This window comes from Schistocerca piceifrons, chromosome 4, assembly GCF_021461385.2.
Source record: "Schistocerca piceifrons isolate TAMUIC-IGC-003096 chromosome 4, iqSchPice1.1, whole genome shotgun sequence".
Classification (NCBI taxonomy): Eukaryota; Metazoa; Arthropoda; class Insecta; order Orthoptera; family Acrididae; genus Schistocerca; species Schistocerca piceifrons.
Genome location: NC_060141.1, coordinates 89,447,407 through 89,468,568, shown reverse-complemented (window position 1 = coordinate 89,468,568; position 21,162 = coordinate 89,447,407). Strand labels below are relative to the sequence as shown.

The 21,162-nt window shown below is 39.7% G+C and overlaps 1 protein-coding gene across 1 annotated transcript in view; it reads right to left on the bottom strand.

Annotated features, from left to right (window-relative positions):
- The window catches only part of LOC124795618 (Down syndrome cell adhesion molecule-like protein Dscam2), a 594,927-nt gene that overhangs the window by 83,278 nt on the left and 490,487 nt on the right, over positions 1 to 21,162 (bottom strand). The window contains exons 16-17 of the mRNA XM_047259690.1: positions 19,147 to 19,302; positions 18,930 to 19,047 (exon numbers count right to left, since the gene is read on the bottom strand). Coding sequence (XP_047115646.1) covers positions 18,930 to 19,047; positions 19,147 to 19,302 — 274 coding nt within the window. The remainder of the gene's footprint in view (positions 1 to 18,929; positions 19,048 to 19,146; positions 19,303 to 21,162) is intronic.

Sequence of the window (21,162 nt, the reverse complement as noted above, 5' to 3'; positions counted from 1 at the left end):
TTTTATTGGACCAGAGCTCTACCCTGGATTGCTGGCAATTGAGTTATCAGAATGCGCTTACTGGATAATGTCGGAAGTTCCATGAGGCTTTTCGCAGATGATGCTGTTGTATGCAGATAAGACACAACATTAGAACATTGTAGTGGTATGCAGGAAGACCTGCAGATAACCGGCACCTGGTGCAGAGGTTGGTAGTTGACCTTCAACTTAAATAAATATGACATATTGGGTGTAAATAGGTGAAAAGATCAACTATTGTATGATTACACAATTGCAGAACACTCATTGGAAGCAGTCTACCTATAAACTACCTAGGGAACACCTATGAAGCAATTTAAAATGAAATGATTACATAAAACTAATCACAGGTAAGGCAGCTGCCAGACTGAGATTCACTGGATGTTTCAGGAAGTGTAGTCCACAGAAACAGGAGTTAGCTTTGAAATCTTCGTTCAACCAATACTTGAATACTGCTCATCAGCCTGGGACTTGTACCAGACATTATTCATACAGGAAATAGAGAGGATCCAAAGAAGAGCAGGATGTTTCATTACTGATTCATTTACTAAGTAAAAAAGTGTCACAGAGATTCTCACCCAGTGGCAGATGCTGCAAGAGAGATGATCTGTATTGCAGTGTAGTTTAGCGTTAAATTTCCTGAGATCATATGTTCCTGGAAGAGTCAACCAATACATTGTTTTCCCCTACGTGTATCTTGCAAAAAGACCATGAAGTTAAAATTTGAGAGATTTCAGGACACATTGAGGCTTACCAACAATCATTCTCCTGCAAACTATTCATAACTGAATAGGAAAAGCAGGAAGTGGCAATAGTACCCAAAGCACACTTCGTCGCACATCATATGGTGAATAGTGGAGTATAGATTTAGATGTAGACCTGATCTAAAGCTTTTCAGACCTGAAATTAATCTTGGCAAGACCTGAAATTAATCTTGGCAATAATTTTGGAAACGTGAAAAACTTGAAAATATACAACCTTTGTCACAAAATCAAAAGTAAAACATCCTACCAAGCAAACATAATTTTGAAATGAAAATTTCTTCACAGGAAAAAAATTGAACCAATAAAAATTTAGTATGTAAAGAGAGTTGAAAGTACACTCAAAACCGAATTTTATAGAAATCAGAGAAAAAATGACAGAATTGTCAAAGTTATGGTAACAAGACATCACCAGGTTGATTCTTTACTCACAGAAGACATGTTTCTTTTTCCTTAATCAACACTACTCTCTCCAGCACTGCATACTACCACTTATCTGCATTTCCCAAATCTCTCCATTGTTTTGTCATTACAAAACTCTATGCTGCTCCTAAATATTTCATTTATCATATTTTCTTTAAGAATATTCACTCTTGCTCTACTTTAGTTTCTTTTCTCTGCTTTGGCACTTTTAGAATTATTCCAATATACTCCTCTGGTCCCATACCTTCCACATATTCTTACACTTTTTTCTTTCCACCAAAGTTGTGAGAAACAGTTACTTATGCAGCAATATGTGAACAGACATTCCAGTCTAATGAGAAGTACTTCACATGCCATTGCCAATAAGGCTGCACATACTGTACATAAGGATGGCATCTCACTATAATCTGGGTGATTGCCACGCACCTTGTAAAGGGTATACTGAATATTTCTTTAAGAGGTAAATGAAAAATTTGACCCTAAAAGTAATTGTAAAAAGTACACTAACATTGCATGGGTATCTACATAAAAGATATGCCATCATAAACTTTGATGGATCCTTTGAAAATAAAAACTTTTTAGTCCTAATTATATGTTAAAATCCACATCAAGTTACTACCTTCATTTATGCAAAAGATAGTCTAATAATATCTTGTATTTTATTAAATAACTGAAATAGAAACACTTAAGTTTTATCTTTCATTGAACAAACATATTTTAACTGGATACGTGAAGCAAATTTTCTTTCAAAATGGACAAATATGCAAATTGCAGTAAAACTGTCCAGAATGGAAATAACTGTCAGCAATGTTAACCCCCAAGTAATGTCAGCATTGCTTCCAGTGAGATATCATAATACAACCTACATGAAGAATGGTACTGGCCGTTGCTGGAGATACAGTAATTGTCATTATCGCTACCGGTATATACAGAAAAAAGGACAGCTAATCTTGCTACTTCGAACTGCTTTGGCAGCAACACAGGAAGGTTTAGTACAACTAGAAGCTGCAACTTGTGTTAGTAATGTTAGGGCTGGATCATAAGATGAGCTTACAGCCAAGCAATCCAAATTTATGAAATGGTAAAGGAGAAAACACAATTCTGGAGCTTCCGTCTATCTATCTGAAATGGTTTAGGTGCTTTGGAAAATGTTGACAAAAACATACAGATAACAAAACAAATTCAGAACCAGACTGACAGTACAAGACATAAGGTGCAATCTGAGGTGACAAACAAATCTGTAAAGAAGATAAAGCTGCATAGCAGTCGGGGGATGCTAACCAGGAAACTAATATTCTTAAGCCAAGTTCAGATTTCACAGATATCACTGTGATTTAGGATCTTTGGGGAAGGACCTTGGAAAAGAATATCATGTAGCAATAATCCAGCATGCAGGCAATAGTTGGAACCACAATTTCAATTACTCAATTGAGGATGAGATGAGACACATTGCTGAGCATGCTCCTCACACTAGTGTGGAGGGCATGTCACCCTTTGAGTGATACATTAAGGTCTGAATGAAGTAGTATGTATAACACAATAATTCATAGCTTTGAAAATACCTTAAAAGAGAGGCACATACATAGCTGAGTATGAGTTATTCATCATTTCTCACTCAGTACATCATACACAACAAGATTTGCTTTTGAATGGTCCTGGTAAGACAATACTCGTATGCTTAATTATCGGAAATCTCAGGTGATTTACAATGTATTTTCAAGGGATTTTTTTTAGGATAAACTCATTTGATAGACAAAAATGCAGAATAAATGTAGTTGAAACAGCTGCTGACAAAATGACAGAATGTAGCTTGAACAAAACAATAAACATTTAAGATTCATTTAGTATCTGCTGTCAAAATATTGGAACCATCATTAACAAAAAGGATGAACTACTGATATGACAGTATATGTAGATAATCAGCAGTTGTACTGTGCAAATCAGAACAATACATAGAACTCTCTGAAACTAAACAGATACATATCTGATAGACACAAGCTAGTAATGTACTATCGCAGAGTCTCCATGAGTAAAGACAGAGTTGTTATATATACAAAAATAAAGTTAAGTTCAAGTTCATTTAGACTGATTAACTTTATGCTGAATAATTCTTTGAATGGTGTATCACAATAATGGACCAGGAAACACACAAACAAATAGGATTATCTATACCAACTGCCTATAGGAATTTCTTTAATTGCGTTGATGGATGGAGTACATATACCACACATCACGCTGAAAGTGTGTTGGGTCACAGACAGGCACAATGAAAAAGAATACTTGAAATATTTAAGTATCCAGACAAAGCCCTTCTTCAGAAGTAAAGCACTCTCACATTCACACAACAACAACAACAACAACAACAACAACAACTAACACACAGACTACAGCCTCTGTTGGTGTGGATAGTGAGAATGAGCAAGAGACATGTAGCGGGGAGAGGGAGGGAGAGGGATAGGGATAGGGGTGGGGGTGGTTAAGGGTGGGGAAAGCTACTACTGCTACCTGTGTGAGCTTGCACAGATGTGGTGGGGACAGGATAAGGCCACATCAGGAGGCTGTGCTGGAGGTGGTGGGGTGGGGAGGGGGAATTGGAAGGGGGGGGAGCAGGAGGATGAAAGGGAGGGGAGAGAAGAAAGTGGTATAGAAAGTATGTGTATACAGAACTGGGAGCCAGGAAAGGGATGAGCAGGTGACAAAGAGGGACTAGCATAGGTTGCGGCATGGGGGGAGAGGGGGGGGGGGGGGAAGGATTATAGGAATGAAGCATATGGCATATGTTTTAGGGAGAGGAGTTCCCACCTGTGTAATTAAGAAAAACTAGCATTGGTGGGAAGAAGCTAGATGACACAGGCAATGAAACAGCCATTAAAGTGGAGCATGTCATGATGGGTAGCATGTTCAGCAAGTGGGTGGTTCAGTTTGGCAGTGCCATTCATGTGGACAGACCACTTGTTAGTAGTCAGGTCCATATGCAATGTGGCACAGGGATTGCACCTAAGTTTGTAAATTGCATGGCTGCCTTCACAGCCTTTGATGGGGTAGAAAATGTCAGTGGCAAGAGAGGAGTAGCTGGTAGTGAGTGGATGTATGGGGCAGGACTTACTTCCGGATGTATTGCGGGGAATGAACCGTGAGGCAAGAAGTTGGAAGATGGGATGGAAAAGAATGTTGCGTAGATTGAGTGGGTGGAGGAATACCAATGTGGGAGTTATGGGGAGGATAACGGAGAGGATGTTCCTCATTTTAGGGCAGGTTGAGAGATGGTCAAAACCATGGTAGAGAATGTTATTCAGTTGCTCCAGTCCTGGGTGGTACAGAGTCATGAGAGGAGTATGTGGCAGATGGTAGATAACTGGGGAGACAAGGCAGGAGAGATCTGTTTCGGGACAAAATTGGGAAGGTAATTTTGGTCTGTGAAGACCTCAATGACATCATTGGTATAATTGGGGAGGGACTACCTGTCACTACAGATGCAATGATGACATGTTACTAGGCTGTGTGAAATGGACTTCTTGGCATGCAATTGGTGGCAGCTGTTCAAATGGAGATATTGTAGATGGTTGACACATTTGATGTGGCTGGAGGTACTGATGCAACCATCCTTGAGGTGGAGGTTGGCAGTAAGAAAGGTGGCTCGCTGAACTGAGGCCCAAGTGAATAGGGGAAGAAGGTGCTGTGGTCCTGGAGGAATGGGGACAGAATATCCTCACTGTTGGTCCAGATCATTAAGATGTCACCCACAAAACTGAACTTGGTAATGGATTTGGTATTTTGGATGGTTAGGATGGATCCCTCAGTATGGTCCACGAATAGATTAGCATGCTTGTGCCTCTGACTGTACCATGGATTTATTTGTAGGTGATGCCCACAAAGAAGATTATAGTTGGTCACTGTGACCAAGAAGGATGTTGTAAATTTGGAGTAAGTTGGGCACTGGGAAAGCTGTGTTCAATAGCAGATCGGTCTGATGGAGGAGATAGAGAAGATCCAAAGAAGAGCGGCGCGTTTCGTCACAGGGTTATTTGGTAACCGTGATAGCGTTACGGAGATGTTTAATAAACTCAAGTGGCAGACTCTGCAAGAGAGGCGCTCTGCATCACGGTGTAGCTTGCTCGCCAGGTTTCGAGAGGGTGCATTTCTGGATGAGGTATCGAATATATTGCTTCCCCCAACTTATACCTCCCGAGGAGATCACGAATGTAAAATTAGAGAGATTAGAGCGCGCACGGAGGCTTTCAGGCAGTCGTTCTTCCCGCAAACCATACGCGACTGGAACAGGAAAGGGAGGTAATGACAGTGGCACGTAAAGTGCCCTCCACCACACACCGTTGGGTGGCTTGCGGAGTATAAATGTAGATGTAGATGTAGATGTAGACAATGACACGCAGGGTGCTGGGTGGTACAGGGGCAAGAAGTTTGGAGAGTCGGTGGATGAAATGTTTGGTATCTTTTATGTAGGAGAGTAGGTTACGGATAATACGCTGAAGGTTGTGGTCCAGAAAGGCAAAGGTTCTCTCTGTGGCGGCAGAGTAACCAACCAAAATGGGACATTCTGGGTGGTTGGCTTTATGAGCTTTACAAAGCACATAGAATGTAAAAGTAGCGGGAGTGCCGGGGGAGAGGAGAGAGAGAGAGAGAGAGAGAGAGAGAGAGAGAGAGAGAGAGAGTGGAGAGGTTCTTTGATGAATCCCTGGATTTTAAGAGGGACTGGAATGGGGTCACTGTGGTGGGGCTTGTAGGTGGATGTATCTGACAGCTGGACAGGTAATATCTGCAGTTCATAACCACAGTGGTGGAGCCTTTGTAGGCAGGTAGGTTTATAAGAAGGTAAGGGTTAGTTTTTATGTGGTGGATTGTAGTTCTTTCCATGGATGTAAGGTTGGTTTCCATGTTGAGAAACTTAGGAAATGATGGTGAGGCAATGTTTGAGGTTAGGAAATTTTGGAAAGTTAACAGGCCGATTTGGGGGACGTTTGGTGTGTTATGTCTGGATGGAGGAGTAAACCAAGTCATGTAGTGCTCAATATAGCTTTTGGATTGAGTCTGATTGGTAGGTTTAGTGGCAGAAAAGGGTTTCCACTGTAGGGAGCAGGAAAAGGAGAGGAGGCTTTTAACAAGTGCAAAACTGAATTTGGGAGTGAGGCAGAAGGTAAGATCTTTGGAAATGAAGTAAGACCTTTGGAAATGAATAATACTTCTGGTTGACTGAGGTTTTTGGAGGATGGGTTCATTAGCATTGCAGGTCAGTTTAGGCTCTGGGTTCTGTAGGGTGAGGTGAGTTTCTGAGGATGTGGTAAATGTAGCAGGGACTGCATGGCAGGAGTGGATGAGGTAGTCCAAGGCACAAGTGTGAGGTGAACAGACTGGAGAGTTTTTTGAGGTGGCATTGCGCATGCTGCTCTAGTCCCTGCAGGTTTCAATGTGGGAATGGGAGCAGCAAATTGGAACTGCAGATCAGGAAAATTTTACAGATGGAGAGGAGATAGCACATGGAGGTTGGAGTCTACCACTACACACTACCATTATAAGAGCCTCCACCAAACATCCCCTGCATTCCTTCACAGCTACCAAACACTGCTTTGCAGACTTACTACATTAAACACACCCTTAAAAACTCCCTCTCACCACCATACAGAACCCAATGGCTAAACTGACCTGCAACATAGTAATAAACCTGCCCTCCAACAGAAATATCAGTCCTTTCCAGAGGCATTTCCTATTGCCCTACTCCCAAATTCAATCATGCTGGGCTTGTTAAAAATCTTCTCTCCTTTTTCCACTCCTTACACTGGAAACACTTTTCCACTACTAAACCTACCAGTCAGACTCTATCCAAAACCAATTCTGAACCCTGCATGACTCAGTTTACTCTACCACTCAAATGTAATCCACCACACTGCTCCCAGATCACGCCCTGCTGACTTTCCAAAATCTCCTAACCTCAAACCTCGTCTCACCATCATTCCCCAAATCCCTCAACATGGAAACCAACCTTACATCTACATGAAGAACTGCAATCCACCACCTAAAAACGACAACCACCTTACAATCCTACCTGCTGACAGAGGCTGCACCACTGTGTTTATGAGCCTCAGGCTGAAGGGCCCCACTACTGTCAGATACATACATCTATAAGCCCTGCCACAGTGACCCCATTCCACAAATCCAGTAGGATTTCTAGTCCCTCCATAAATCCTTGAGTTAAACACAGAACTTCTCCACTGAGTCTATCTGCTCATCCCCATCACTCCCCTCACTTCTACATTCTATGCACTTCCGAAAGTTCATAGACCCAACCATCTAGGATGTCCCATTGTGACTGGTTAGTCTGCCCCCCACAGAGGGAATCTCTGCCCTTTTGGGCCAGCACCTGCAGCCTATTACTTGTAATCTACCCTCCTATATAAAAGACACCAAACCGATAAGCCAGAAATAAAACTTCTCTGTTTTCTGTGAAAACCATCTGCAAGGAACGAAACAACGCAGCATATTGTTGTGCATACAACTTATGTTTAAAAATATAATGATAAATAATATATAGCAATATAATGAAAAGGACAGTTGCTACTCACCATACAGCAGAGATGCTGAGTCGCAGAAAGGCACAACAAAAAGACTGTTGGAAAGTTAGCTTTTGACCAACAAGGCCTTTGTCAAAAGTAGACAACACACACAAACACACACACACACACACACACACACACACACACACACACACACACACACACATGACCACAGTCTCTGGCGCAGTCAGGCTCTAGCTGTCAGAGACTGTGGTCTTGTACATGTGAGTTGCGTGGGCATGAGTGTGTGTATGTTGTCTACTTTGGACAAAGACCTTGTTGGCTGAAATCTCACTTTCTGACAGTCTTATTGTTGTGCCTTTCTGAAACTCAGTGTCTCTGTTATATAGTAAATAGTAACTATCCTTTTCATTATATTGCTGTAAATAATATACAGGAGAGAAACAATTTGTCTTATGGTTTAAATACCCTGCTACTGTAGTTGAAACTAGCTGTGACGAAAGTAAATGAAAGCACAATTTTTTACAGCAGAGCATTTTTTTCTCACAGTCAGTTTTATCAGAAAATGTGTAAATTGTAGTTTAAAAAAATATTTAGTCCATGTCTGTCTGAATGTTTAATAGAGTGTACTGTATAAAATTTGAAGTCAATTGGTCAAGAATTCTTCAAGAGTTCTCACATATATACAGGGTGTCCCATTTATCTTGACCACACTAAATAACTGTCTGTCCAGATGCAAATTACGAAATGTTTCAAGCAAATGTTCTTTAGCGGTCAGGGGGACATCAATCATCATGGTCGCCTTTGTTGTAGCTTTGTTTTTTTACAAAGATATGAACAGCGGTATGACTTTTCTTAAATGGCACCCTGTATTTTTTATTTGGTAATTCATTTCCTCCCCTGAAGACCTATTCAAAAATGTATCACAGTGTACCATTCACTGAAACACAACATTATTAATTACATAACAGAACACTGACTTTGAGCCCAGGATCACAAACTCGTCCAGTTGCTGGAGTTGTAAGAAAACCAAGTAAAAACATAACACTTTGACTCTCCTGTACCACTGCCCAGGAGTAGAACATTCAAAAGCACTCAAGTGGTGACCCTGGACACCAATACACTGGTGCACGTGTTGAATGAAAGAATTATTTACTGCTTCCAGTGTTACCTGCTGAAAAGAATTACAAGCAAGCATGATCAGTTTATGCATGTCCTCTGAAGATGTTGGAATATCGCAATATAAAATGTCTTAAATGCATCCCCGAAGAAAAAAGTCCAGAGGATTTAAATCAGGAGACCTAGCAGGCCAAGTAACTGTTCCTCCTTGACCAATCCATCTGGCAGGATACCTTCAGTTCCGAACATGACGCGCACGCAAGGCATTATGTGCTGGACATCCATCATGTTTATCCCATATAAGCATTCTCTGTTCTTTGCAGCACTTCATCCAGAAGAGGAGGAAGAATTCGCCTAAGGAAGTTGGAATACGCTGTGCCGTTTAGGCTACCATTGATGAAATAAGGGCCAATAATTGTAATACCAAGCATCCCACGCCAGATGTTAACTCCCCATCGACATTCATGTTCCACCTGTCTAAGCCATCATGGGTTGTCACTGGACCAATAATGTATATTCCTTGTATATACCTGTCCTTTGTTTGAGAAGGAACATTCTTTGGTAAATAGAATATTGGAGAAGAAATTCGGGTTGGCAAGGATTTGCTGCTGTGCCCACTGAAAGAACTGTACATGATTCTGGAAATCATTCCCATGCAATCCTTGATATAGGTGTACACGGTAAGGATGGAATCGGTGACATCTAAGAATACGATGCACACTGGTTTTAGGAATGCCAATCTTGTGTTCAAGCTGTTGTGTGCACACATGTGGATTCATAGCAACTGAAGTGAGAACAGTAACTTCGGCAGCTTCGTCTGTGCGAGTGCTACGACAATTGCGTTGTCATGGGTTGAAACTTCCTGTTTCCTGAAGCGTTGCAACAAGACAAGAAAACATCTGTCGGGAAGGTGGGTTCTTGTCAGGATATCGCTTGCTGTGCAGTTCCACTGCCTGTGTAGCATTTCGCCTACCTTGAACAACAACAATAAAAGAAACGTTATGTCGATGCAGTTTGTAGGAAGGAAAGCCTTTACTGTATGCCTACTCTACATAACAGTATTTAAAAGGACTAAACTACTGTACTTAATTTACCTGTACATAAGAAAACAGTATTGCAATTACATTCCCCATAGGTGAGTAACATTTCCACCTTCAACTGGTGATGAGTGACGGAATGATGGGTGTGCATTCTACTTATGTTTACATTTGTCCTCTGTCAACATCTGCACGTGGATGTATTCCATTACCCTCAGTACCCACAGTAAGCACTGGCAGCATCAATGTCAATGTTGTGTTACGTGGTTAATAACATTGTGTTTCAGTGAGTGGTGCACTCTGATACATTTTTGAATAGATCTTTAGGAGAGGAAATGAATTACTGAATAAAAAATACTGGGTGCCATTTAAAAAAGTCATACCGCTGTTCATGTCTTTGTAAAAAAAAAAGTACAACAAAGGCAATCATGTTGATTGATGTCCCCCTGATGGCTAAAGAACATTTGGTTGAAACATTTTGTGATTTGCACCTGGACAAACAGTTATTTAGGGTGGTCAAGTTAAATGGGACACACACACACACACACACACACACACACACACACACACACACACACACTGTCCATCTGAATGTTTTAAGTAAACATGTCACGAATTAATACTGTGAATTCAAGTTTTTAATATTATGTATATATTTATATTTTATATATATTAAAAATATATAGCCTATGTCTGTCCAAATGTTCAGTAGAGTATCATGTAAAAATTTCAAGTAAATTAAAAAAAGCATGCAAAAATGTACTTATGCACAGGCAACATTGTATCAAAATTTCAAAGCAATCAATGAACAACTTTTGAAGATTTAAGCTTTTGAACAAATGAAGAAATTTTTGCTAGTTTGGTCCCTTTCTCTCCAAACCAATCACCCAACCAACCAAATTTTTGCTTACAACTTATCCCCTTATCTACATCATAATATTGTATACAGGCAGGTTGATGTTTAACATTATTACCAAAAATCTTGGAAAATTCTTGACAAATTTACTTCAAATTTTTAAATGGTACTCTAATATGTGTTTGGATGGACATTACAAGAGATTATGTACAGGGAAAAGTTGTCAGCAAAAGTCTTGAAAAGTTCTTGACGAAGTTACTTCAAATTTTTACATGATACTCTAATAAACATTCAGATGGACATAGAATACATATTTTTTAAAACAACAACATAAAGGTTTTCTGTTAAAACTAACTGTGAAAAAGAAAATGCTGTGCTATGCCATGCTGTGAAAATGTGCAATTTCGTTTTCTTTCTTGCAGTCAGTTTTAATTACAGTGACAGTGCATTTAAACCATTAGGCAAATTGTTTTTCCCGTACATTTTTTCTCACCTTATACATAACTTTATGTAAAAATTGTAGACAAAACTATGCACTGTTTTTCTTTCTTCATCACAGTCAGTTTTAACAGTATTTATGGCTTGTTGGATTATGATTAGACTACTACTACTACAGAATCTGAATCATCTGAAACTTTTGTAATCTTACCTGTTCCCAGATTAAAACTATGTCAAATACTGCCATGGAAGCTTCTACACTCACAGATGTAGCAGCAAGAGAGGTCTGTCGTATCCCATATACCAATGACCTCAACTGATTTGTCCATCAATTTTAAATGACTTCAGTTCCCAATCAAAGCTTTCTTTGTTATAACAATAAACAAGGCTTAGGGTCAGTGTGAGGGTTGAAGAGGAAGTGGACACATTAGGGCAGTACAGTAAATATATAAAAACAATTGAACGTAAATGGTGAAGAACTTTTGGAGATTTACAATTCTGAACAAATGTTAGTATATAAAATAAGGTGCATATTCAAATAGCCCCCATGAGCCATGGACCTTGGCGTTGGTGGGGAGGCTTGCGTGCCTCATTGATACAGATAGCCATACTGTAGGTGCAACCACAGCGGAGGGGTATCTGTTGACAAAATAGCCTTGCTGTTCTGGTACTGCGAACGGCTGAAAGCAAGGGGAAACTACAGCCGTAATTTTTCCCGAGGGCATGCAGCTTTACTGTATGATTAAATGATGATGGCGTCCTCTTGGGTAAAATATTCCGGAGGTAAAATAGTCCCCCATTCGGATCTCTGGGTGGGGACTACTCAAGAGGACATTGTTATCAGGAGAAAGAAAACTGGCGTTTTACGGATCAGAGCGTGGAATGTCAGATCCCTTAATTGGGCAGGTCGGTTAGAAAATTTAAAAAGGGAAATGGATAGGTTAAAGTTGGATATAGTGGGAATTAGTGAAGTTCGGTGGCAGGAGGAACAAGACTTTTGGTCAGGTGAATAGAGGGTTATAAATACAAAATCAAATAGGGGTAATGCAGGAGTAGGCTTAATAATGAATAAAAAAATAGGAGTACGGGTAAGCTACTACAAACAGCATAGTGAACGCATTATTGTGGCCAAGATAGACACGAAGCCCATGCCTACTACAGTAGTACAAGTTTATATGCCAACTAGCTCTGCAGATGACGAAGAAATTGATGAAATGTGTGATGAGATAAAAGAAATTATTCAAATAGTGATGGGAGGTGAAAATTTAATAGTCATGGGTGACTGGAATTCAAGCGTAGGAAAAGGGAGAGAAGGAAACATAGATGAATATGGATTGGGGCTAAGAAATGAAAGAGGAAGCCGTCTGGTAGAATTTTGCGCAGAGCATAATTGGGACCTTGCCGCTGGTGGGGAGGCTTGCGTGCCTCAGCGATACAGATGGCCGTACCGTAGGTGCAACCACAATGGAGGTGTATCTGTTGAGAGGCCAGACAAACATGTGGTTCCTGAAGAGGGGCAGCAGCCTTTTCAGTAGTTGCGGGGGCAACAGTCTGGATGATTGACTGATCTGGCCTTGTAACATTAACCAAAACGGCCTTGCTGTGCTGGTACTGTGAACGGCTGAAAGCAAGGGGAAACTACAGCCGTAATTTTTCCCGAGGACATGCAGCTTTACTGTATGATTAAATGATGATGGCGTCCCCTTGGGTAAAATATTCCGGAGGTAAAATAGTCCCCCATTCGGATCTCCGGGCGGGGACTACTCAAGAGGACATCGTTATCAGGAGAAAGAAAACTGGCGTTCTACGGATCGGAGCGTGGAATGTCAGATCCCTTAATCGGGCAGGTAGGTTAGAAAATTTAAAAAGGGAAATGGACAGGTTAAAGTTAGGTATAGTGGGAATTAGTGAAGCAGGAGGAACAAGACTTTTGGTCAGGTGATTACAGGGTCATAAATACAAAATCAAATAGGAGTAATGCAGGAGTAGGTTTAATAATGAATAAAAAAATAGGAGTGCGGGTTAGCTACTACAAACAGCATAGTGAATGCATTATTGTGGCCAAGATAGACACAAAGCCCATGCCTACTACAGTAGTACAAGTTTATATGCCAACTAGCTCTGCAGATGATGAAGAAATAGATGCAATGTATGACGAGATAAAAGAAATTATTCAGGTAGTGAAGGGAGACGAAAATTTAATAGTCATGGGTGACTGGAATTCGTCAGTAGGAAGAGGGAGAGAAGGAAACATAGTAGGTGAATATGGATTGGGGGGAAGAAATGAAAGAGGAAGCCGCCTTGTAGAATTTTGCACAGAGCATAACTTGATCATAGCTAACACCTGGTTCAAGAATCATAAAAGAAGGTTGTATACATGGAAGAATCCTGGAGATACTAAAAGGTATCAGATAGATTATATAATGGTAAGACAGAGATTTAGGAACCAGGTTTTAAATTGTAAGACATTTCCAGGGGCAGATGTGGATTCTGACCACAATCTATTGGTTATGAACTGCAGATTGAAACTGAAGAAACTGCAAAAAGGTGGGAATTCAAGGAGAGGGGATCTGGATAAACTGAAAGAACCAGAGGTTGTAGAGAGTTTCAGGGAGAGCATAAGGGAACAATTGACAGGAATGGGGGAAGGAAATACAGTAGAAGAAGAATGGGTAGCTCTGAGGGATGAAGTAGTGAAGGCAGCAGACGATCAAGTAGGTAAAAAGACGAGGGCTAATAGAAATCCTTGGGTAACAGAAGAAATATTGAATTTAATTGATGAAAGGAGAAAATATAGAAATGCAGTAAATGAAGCAGGCAAAAAGGAATACAAATGTCTCAAAAATGAGATCGACAGGAAGTGCAAAATGGCTAAGCAGGGATGGCTAGAGGACAAATGTAAGGATGTAGAGGCTTGTCTCACTAGGGGTAAGATAGATACTGCCTACAGGAAAATTAAAGAGACCTTTGGAGAGAAGAGAACCACTTGTATGAATATCAAGAGCTCAGATGGCAACCCAGTTCTAAGCAAAGAAGGGAAGGCAGAAAGGTGGAAGGAGTATATAGAGGGTCTATACAAGGGCGATGTACTTGAGGACAATATTATGGAAATGGAAGAGGATGTAGATGAAGACAAAATGGGAGATAAGATACTGCGTAAAGAGTTTGACAGAGCACTGAAAGACCTGAGTCGAAACAAGGCCCCCAGAGTAGACAACATTCCATTAGAACTACTGATGGCCTTGGGAGAGCCAGTCATGATAAAACTCTACCATCTGGTGAGCAAGATGTATGTGATAGGCGAAATACCCTCAGACTTCAAGAAGAATATAATAATTCCAATCCCAAAGAAAGCAGGTGTTGACAGATGTGAAAATTACCGAACTATCAGTTTAATAAGTCACAGCTGCAAAATACTAACGCAAATTCTTTACAGACGAATGGAAAAACTGGTAGAAGCAGACCTCGGGGAAGATCGGTTTGAATTCCGTAGAAATGTTGGAACACGTGAGGCAATACTAACCTTACGACTTATCTTAGAAGAAAGATTAAGAAAAGGCAAACCTACGTTTCTAGCATTTGTAGACTCAGAGAAAGCTTTTGACAATGTTAACTGGAATACTCTCTTTCAAATTCTGAAGGTGGCAGGGGTAAAATACAGGGAGCGAAAGGCTATTTACAATTTGTACAGAAGGCAAATGGCAGTTATAAGAGTCGAGGGGCATGAAAGGGAAGCAGTGGTTGGGAAAGGAGTGAGGCAGGGTTGCAGCCTCTGCCCGATGTTATTCAATCTGTATATTGAGCAAGCAGTAAAGGAAACAAAAGAAAAATTCGGAGTAGGTATTAAAATTCATGGAGAAGAAGCAAAAACTTTGAGGTTCGCCGATGACATTGTAATTCTGTCAGAGACAGCAAAGGACTTGGAAGAGCAGTTGAACGGAATGGACAGTGTCTTGAAGGGAGAATATAAGATGAACATCAACAAAAGCAAAACGAGGATAATGGAATGTAGTCAAATTAAATCGGGTGATCCTGAGGGAATTAGATTAACAAATGAGACACTTAAAGTAGTAAAGGAGTTTTGCTATTTAGGGAGTAAAATAACTGATGATGGTCGAAGTAGAGAGGATATAAAATGTAGACTGGCAATGGCAAGGAAACCGTTTCTGAAGAAGAGAAATTTGTTAACATCGAGTATAGATTTAAGTGCCCGGAAGTCATTTCAGAAAGTATTTGTATGGAGTGTAGCCATGTATGGAAGTGAAACATGGACAATAACTAGTTTGGACAAGAAGAGAATAGAAGCTTTTGAAATGTGGTGCTACAGAAGAATGCTGAAGATAAGATGGGTAGATCACGTAACTAATGAGGAGGTATTGAATAGGATTGGGGAGAAGAGAAGTTTGTGGCACAACTTGACTAGAAGAAGGGATTGGTTGGTAGGACATGTTTTGAGGCATCAAGGGATCACAAATTTAGCATTGGAGGGCAGCGTGGAGGGTAAAAATCATAGAGGGAGACCAAGAGCTGAATACACTAAGCAGATTCAGAAGGATGTAGGTTGCAGTAAGTACTGGGTGATGAAGAAGCTTGCACAGGATAGAGTAGCATGGAGAGCTGCATCAAACCAGTCTCAGGACTGAAGACCACAACAACAACATAATTTAATCATAGCTAACACTTGGTTTAAGAATCATGAAAGAAGGTTGTATACATGGAAGAACCCTGGAGATACTAAAAGGTATCAGATAGATTATATAATGATGAGACAGAGATTTAGGAACCAGGTTTTAAATTGTAAGACGTTTCCAGGGGCAGATGTGGACTCTGACCACAATCTATTGGTTATGAACTGTAGATTAAAACTGAAGAAACTGCAAAAAGGTGGGAATTTAAGGAGATGGGACCTGGATAAACTGAAAGAACCAGAGGCTGTACAGAGTTTCAGGGAGAGCATACGGGAACAACTGACACGAATTGGGGAAACAAATACAGTAGAAGAAGAATGGGTAACTTTGAGGGATGAAATAGTGAAGGCAGCAGAGGATCAAATAGGTAAAAGAACAAGGGCTAGTAGAAACCCTTGGGTAACAGAAGAAATATTGAATTTAATTGATGAAAGGAGAAAATATAAAAATGCAGTAAATGAAGCAGGTAAAAAGGAATACAAACGTCTCAAAAATGAGATCGACAGGAAGTGCAAAATGGCCAAGCAGGGATGGCTAGAGGACAAATGTAAGGATGTAGAGGCTTATCTCACTAGGGGTAAGATAGATACTGCCTACAGGAAAATTAAAGAGACCTTTGGAGATAAGAGAACCACTTGTATGAATATCAAGAGCTCAGATGGAAACCCTGTTCTAAGCAAAGAAGGGAAAGCAGAAAGGTGGAAGGAGTATATAGAGGGTCTATACAAGGGCGACGTACTTGAGGACAATATTATGGAAATGGAAGAGGATGTAGATGAAGATGAAATGGGAGATATGATACTGCGTGAAGAGTTTGACAGAGCACTGAAAGACCTGAGTCGAAACAAGGCCCCCAGGGTAGACAACATTCCATTAGAACTACTGACAGCCTTGGGAGAGCCAGTCCTGACAAACTTCTACCATCTGGTGAGCAAGATGTATGAGACAGGCGAAATATCCTCAGACTTCAAGAAGAATATAATAATTCCAATCCCAAAGAAAGCAGGTGTTGACAGATGTAAAAATTACCGAACTATCAGTTTAATAAGTCACAGCTGCAAAATACTAACATGAATTCTTTACAGACGAATGGAAAAACTGATAGAAGCCGACCTCGGGGAAGATCAGTTTGGATTCCGTAGAAATGTTGGAACACGTGAGGCAATACTGACCCTACAACTTATCTTAGAAGAAAGATTAAGGAAAGGCAAAGCTACGTTTCTAGCATTTGTAGACTTAGAGAAAGCTTTTGACAATGTTGATTGGAATACTCTCTTTCAAATTCTGAAAGTGGCAGGGGTAAAATACAGTGAGCGAAAGGCTATTTACAATTTGTACAGAAACCAGATGGCAGTTACAGGAGTTGAGGGGTATGAAAGGGAAGCAGTGGTTGGGAAGGGAGTGAGACAGGGTTGTAGCCTATCCCTGATGTTATTCAATCTGTATATTGAGCAAGCAATAAAGGAAACAAAAGAAAAGTTCGGAGAAGGAATTAAAATCCATGGAGAAGAAATAAAAACTTTGAGGTTCGCCGATGACATTCTAATTCTGTCAGAGACAGCAAAGGACTTGGAAGAGCAGTTGAACGGAATGGACAGTGTCTTGAAAGGAGGGTATAAGATGAACATCAACAAAAGCAAAACTAGGGTAATGGAATGTAGTCTAATTAAGTCGGGTGATGCTGAGGGAATTAGATTAGGAAATGAGACACTTAAAGTAGTAAGGGAGTTTTGCTATTTGGGGAGCAAAATAACTGATGATGGTCGAAGTAGAGAGGATATAAAATGTAGACTGCCAAGGCTAGGAAAGCGTTTCTGAAGAATAAAAATTTGTTAACATCGAGTGTAGATTTAAGTGTCAGGAATTCGTTTCTGAAAGTATTTGTATGGAGTGTAGCCATGTATGGAAGTGAAACATGGACGATAAATAGATTAGACAAGAAGAAAACAGAAGCTTTCGAAATGTGGTGCCACAGAAGAATGATGAAGATTAGATGGGTAGATCACATAACTAATGAGGAGGTATTGAATAGAATTGGGGAGAAGAGGAGCTTGTGGCACAACTTGACTAGAAGAAGGGATCGGTTGGTAGAACATGTTCTGAGGGATCAAGGGATCAGCAATTTAGTACTGGAGGGCAGCGTGGAGGGTAGAAATCATAGAGGGAGACCAAGAGATGAATACACTAAGCAGATTCAGAAGGATGTAGGTTGCAGTAGGTACTGGTAGATGAAGAGGCTTGCGCGGGATAGAGTGGCGTGGAGAGCTGCATCAAATCAGTCTCAGGACTGAAGACCACAACAACAACAATATTGAAATACAATATTTACAATATTGTGTCAAAATTTCAAAGCAATCAGTAAAGAACTTTCAGAGATTTAAGATTCTGAGCAAATGAACATTTATATTTTTTTACGAAGATATGTAAAACTTCTGATACATATGTTATTTTTCTCACATAGGCTGTTTTCTTATTCTTGTCACTCTATTTGTCCATAGTTCTTTTACCCATGGCATAGCTCTGATGATACAATGTGCCCATATTCACAACAAAAGAATCTTTATTTCCCTTGACTATTAGTTATTTTTTTAATGTACGCAAATGTCAGGTTGCTGTCTGCAATCTAATTCCCAATACACTAAAACTCATTTGCAATGGAGTAGATTGCATTAATTGACTAAGAGCATCAATCACGTAAATCAAATATTTTGAGGAAAACTATCATCTTTGTTAGATGCATTAACACAGAGTATTGTACAGCTTTGTAAGGAAGTTAGGTTAAAAAACTCACTCCAAACAAATGTAATATATCCAAATATTGGTCATAATGTAGCTGTCATGTCACAGCCACACTTGACAGTACAGAAAATTTCACCAGCTTTTTGAGCAATCTACCACAATTTTTCTATCTAAAGTACACACACAAACAATCACACACACACACACACACACACACACACACACACACATAAACACACACAGCAGGCCTTTAGCCACACTCAATGATCATCCTATAAATTCCATTACTCTAACATCAAAATCTTTTACAATTTTGACCTTACCTCGTATAGAGATTGTAATGTGTTATGATGCCATTAGGCTCTGTTGGAGGTAACCATGATACCAACAAGGATTGTGGTGACTTTACTACAACTTTAATGTCAGCAGGTGCACCTGGAGCTGGAAAATAAGCAATTATGATGTTCAATCTGTACAATGTACAAGCACTATGTAATATGCACACCATTTTACACCAGTCAACGTGAAATCTATTCTTACCATCCTCTTCTGTACTGCAGTAAATAGGATGTGTAATCACTCCATCACCAACTCTTGTGTACGCAAGCACCTGAACACTATAATTTGTGAATTTTCTTAGACCAGTAAGAACTGCAGTGAGAGCTGTTGTTTTCTTTGTCTCCATTGTGTCAGAGGCTGCACAAAAAATTAAAAATGATAGGCGCTATTTTCACTTCTCTACACATTAATTATAGGCAAATACAGAAAGAAACAACACAAAATACAAGTACAAAATCATCACAGCACCTTCTTCTAGATACTAAAATAATAACGGGACTAAGTTAGGCTCAGGGAAAATGAAAGAAAGAAATGTTGAAGTGATGTGTACCTGACTTTCATAGTCTTGCATTTAATAAAGCCATAACAAAACATAGGATGCAAAAGAAAAAACTGATATTTACTATACTACTATTTTTTATCTTTCAGTAATTTATGAGATTTCACTAGCAGTTGTCGAGTAGCTTCTAAGTAGGAGGAATATTTGGCAAAAGAAGTAGTAGAACAAATCTTCTACTGAAATTTATCGCATTACTTATTTTTTAATACTTTGAGGCATGAAATCTGGATTTAAAAAACGGGAGTAAATCTTTCATTCTCCATCAAAGTGTAGGTTACTGTGAAACTTCCTGAGGGATAAAAAGTGTGTGTTGTACTGGGGCTTGAAACTGGATTCTTGCCTTTCATGGACAATATTCTTTGCAACTGGGCTATCAGGTGCTATTCAAGACCTCTCATCACACCCTCAACACTATTGAGGTTCGGCCTGTCTCATCACTACTTGCTATGTCTCAGCTTTGCTTGGTCCTTCTAGGTATAATATGACATTTCAGTTAGCAGTGCCATGAAACACTTTCTTCCAGCATTTGTTGTGGTTTATTTTGGTCAGGGCAATTTTTTTCAGTTCGGCAGAATCATGGTGTAAGTGCTGTTTATTCTTTGTTATTTGTTTGCGATATAAAGGAAGTTCACAGCTCCAGTGGCTGTTTGTATGAAAAGAGGCAGTCCAGTAATCTGTTGCTGCAATTCTTCAAAAATGAATGGGAATCATAGAGCAGAAGGATGAGAACTCTATATCTGTTATGTAGTTGCATAATCGACAGGTACTGAAAATTTGCTGTGAAATGGTATTACAACAACAAGCAGAAAGACTTTAAAGATTTAATTGACAAAAAAACAGCTACTAGTTATAATGACTGACAACAGACAATTTTTATGCAATTGACTGTTCTGTACACTGGTAAGCACTTGTGTTAAATATGCAGGCATGCGACATGTGATGTAATGTAATTGATGGTGATAACAGTAAATTTTCCGAAGTTGCACAAATTATTACAGCATCAGTTGCAACATTTTTTGATGGAACTGACCAAAGAGTATGAAGACGACATATATTACTGCAAAATATGCTGATTATGTCAAAGGACATGTCTGGAAAGAATTTCAGATTTAAGATCCACTACTTTTGAATTTATGAAGAAAAAAGGAAAGTAAGAATGAAAATGAGAGGATCTGGAATGGATTACAGACCTTGCATTTTAAATAGACTTGACTGCAGATTGCCCTCAGTAAAACATTTCAGGGTGAGAGGCACCTTATTTCTGATTTTGTGGCGAAAGTAGGTGTATTTACAATGGAAATCACACTGTGGAAGGGACAACTTCTGACAAAGAACACCATCCATTTCCCTAAGCTCACTGGCATTAAAGAAAACTTCTTCTGAACAATCCACTGTGGCATTGAAAGAATTACAGGAATACCTTTCTAAGCATTTGAGGACACTGGATTTTGTACATCTGCTTTTGGGCTGCTTTTGAGACCATTTGCCATCTGAATTGAAAGTGATCATGTACATCTGCATATGGAGCTTGTTGATTGGTAACATAATTCTGTCTAAAAGACAAATTCTTTTTCATTAAAGCTGTACAGGAGTTCTATGTTGCTTCCCTTGGGATGAGTTTCCACATTCCCATAATGTGGTTGCAAGTGTGTTTTGTG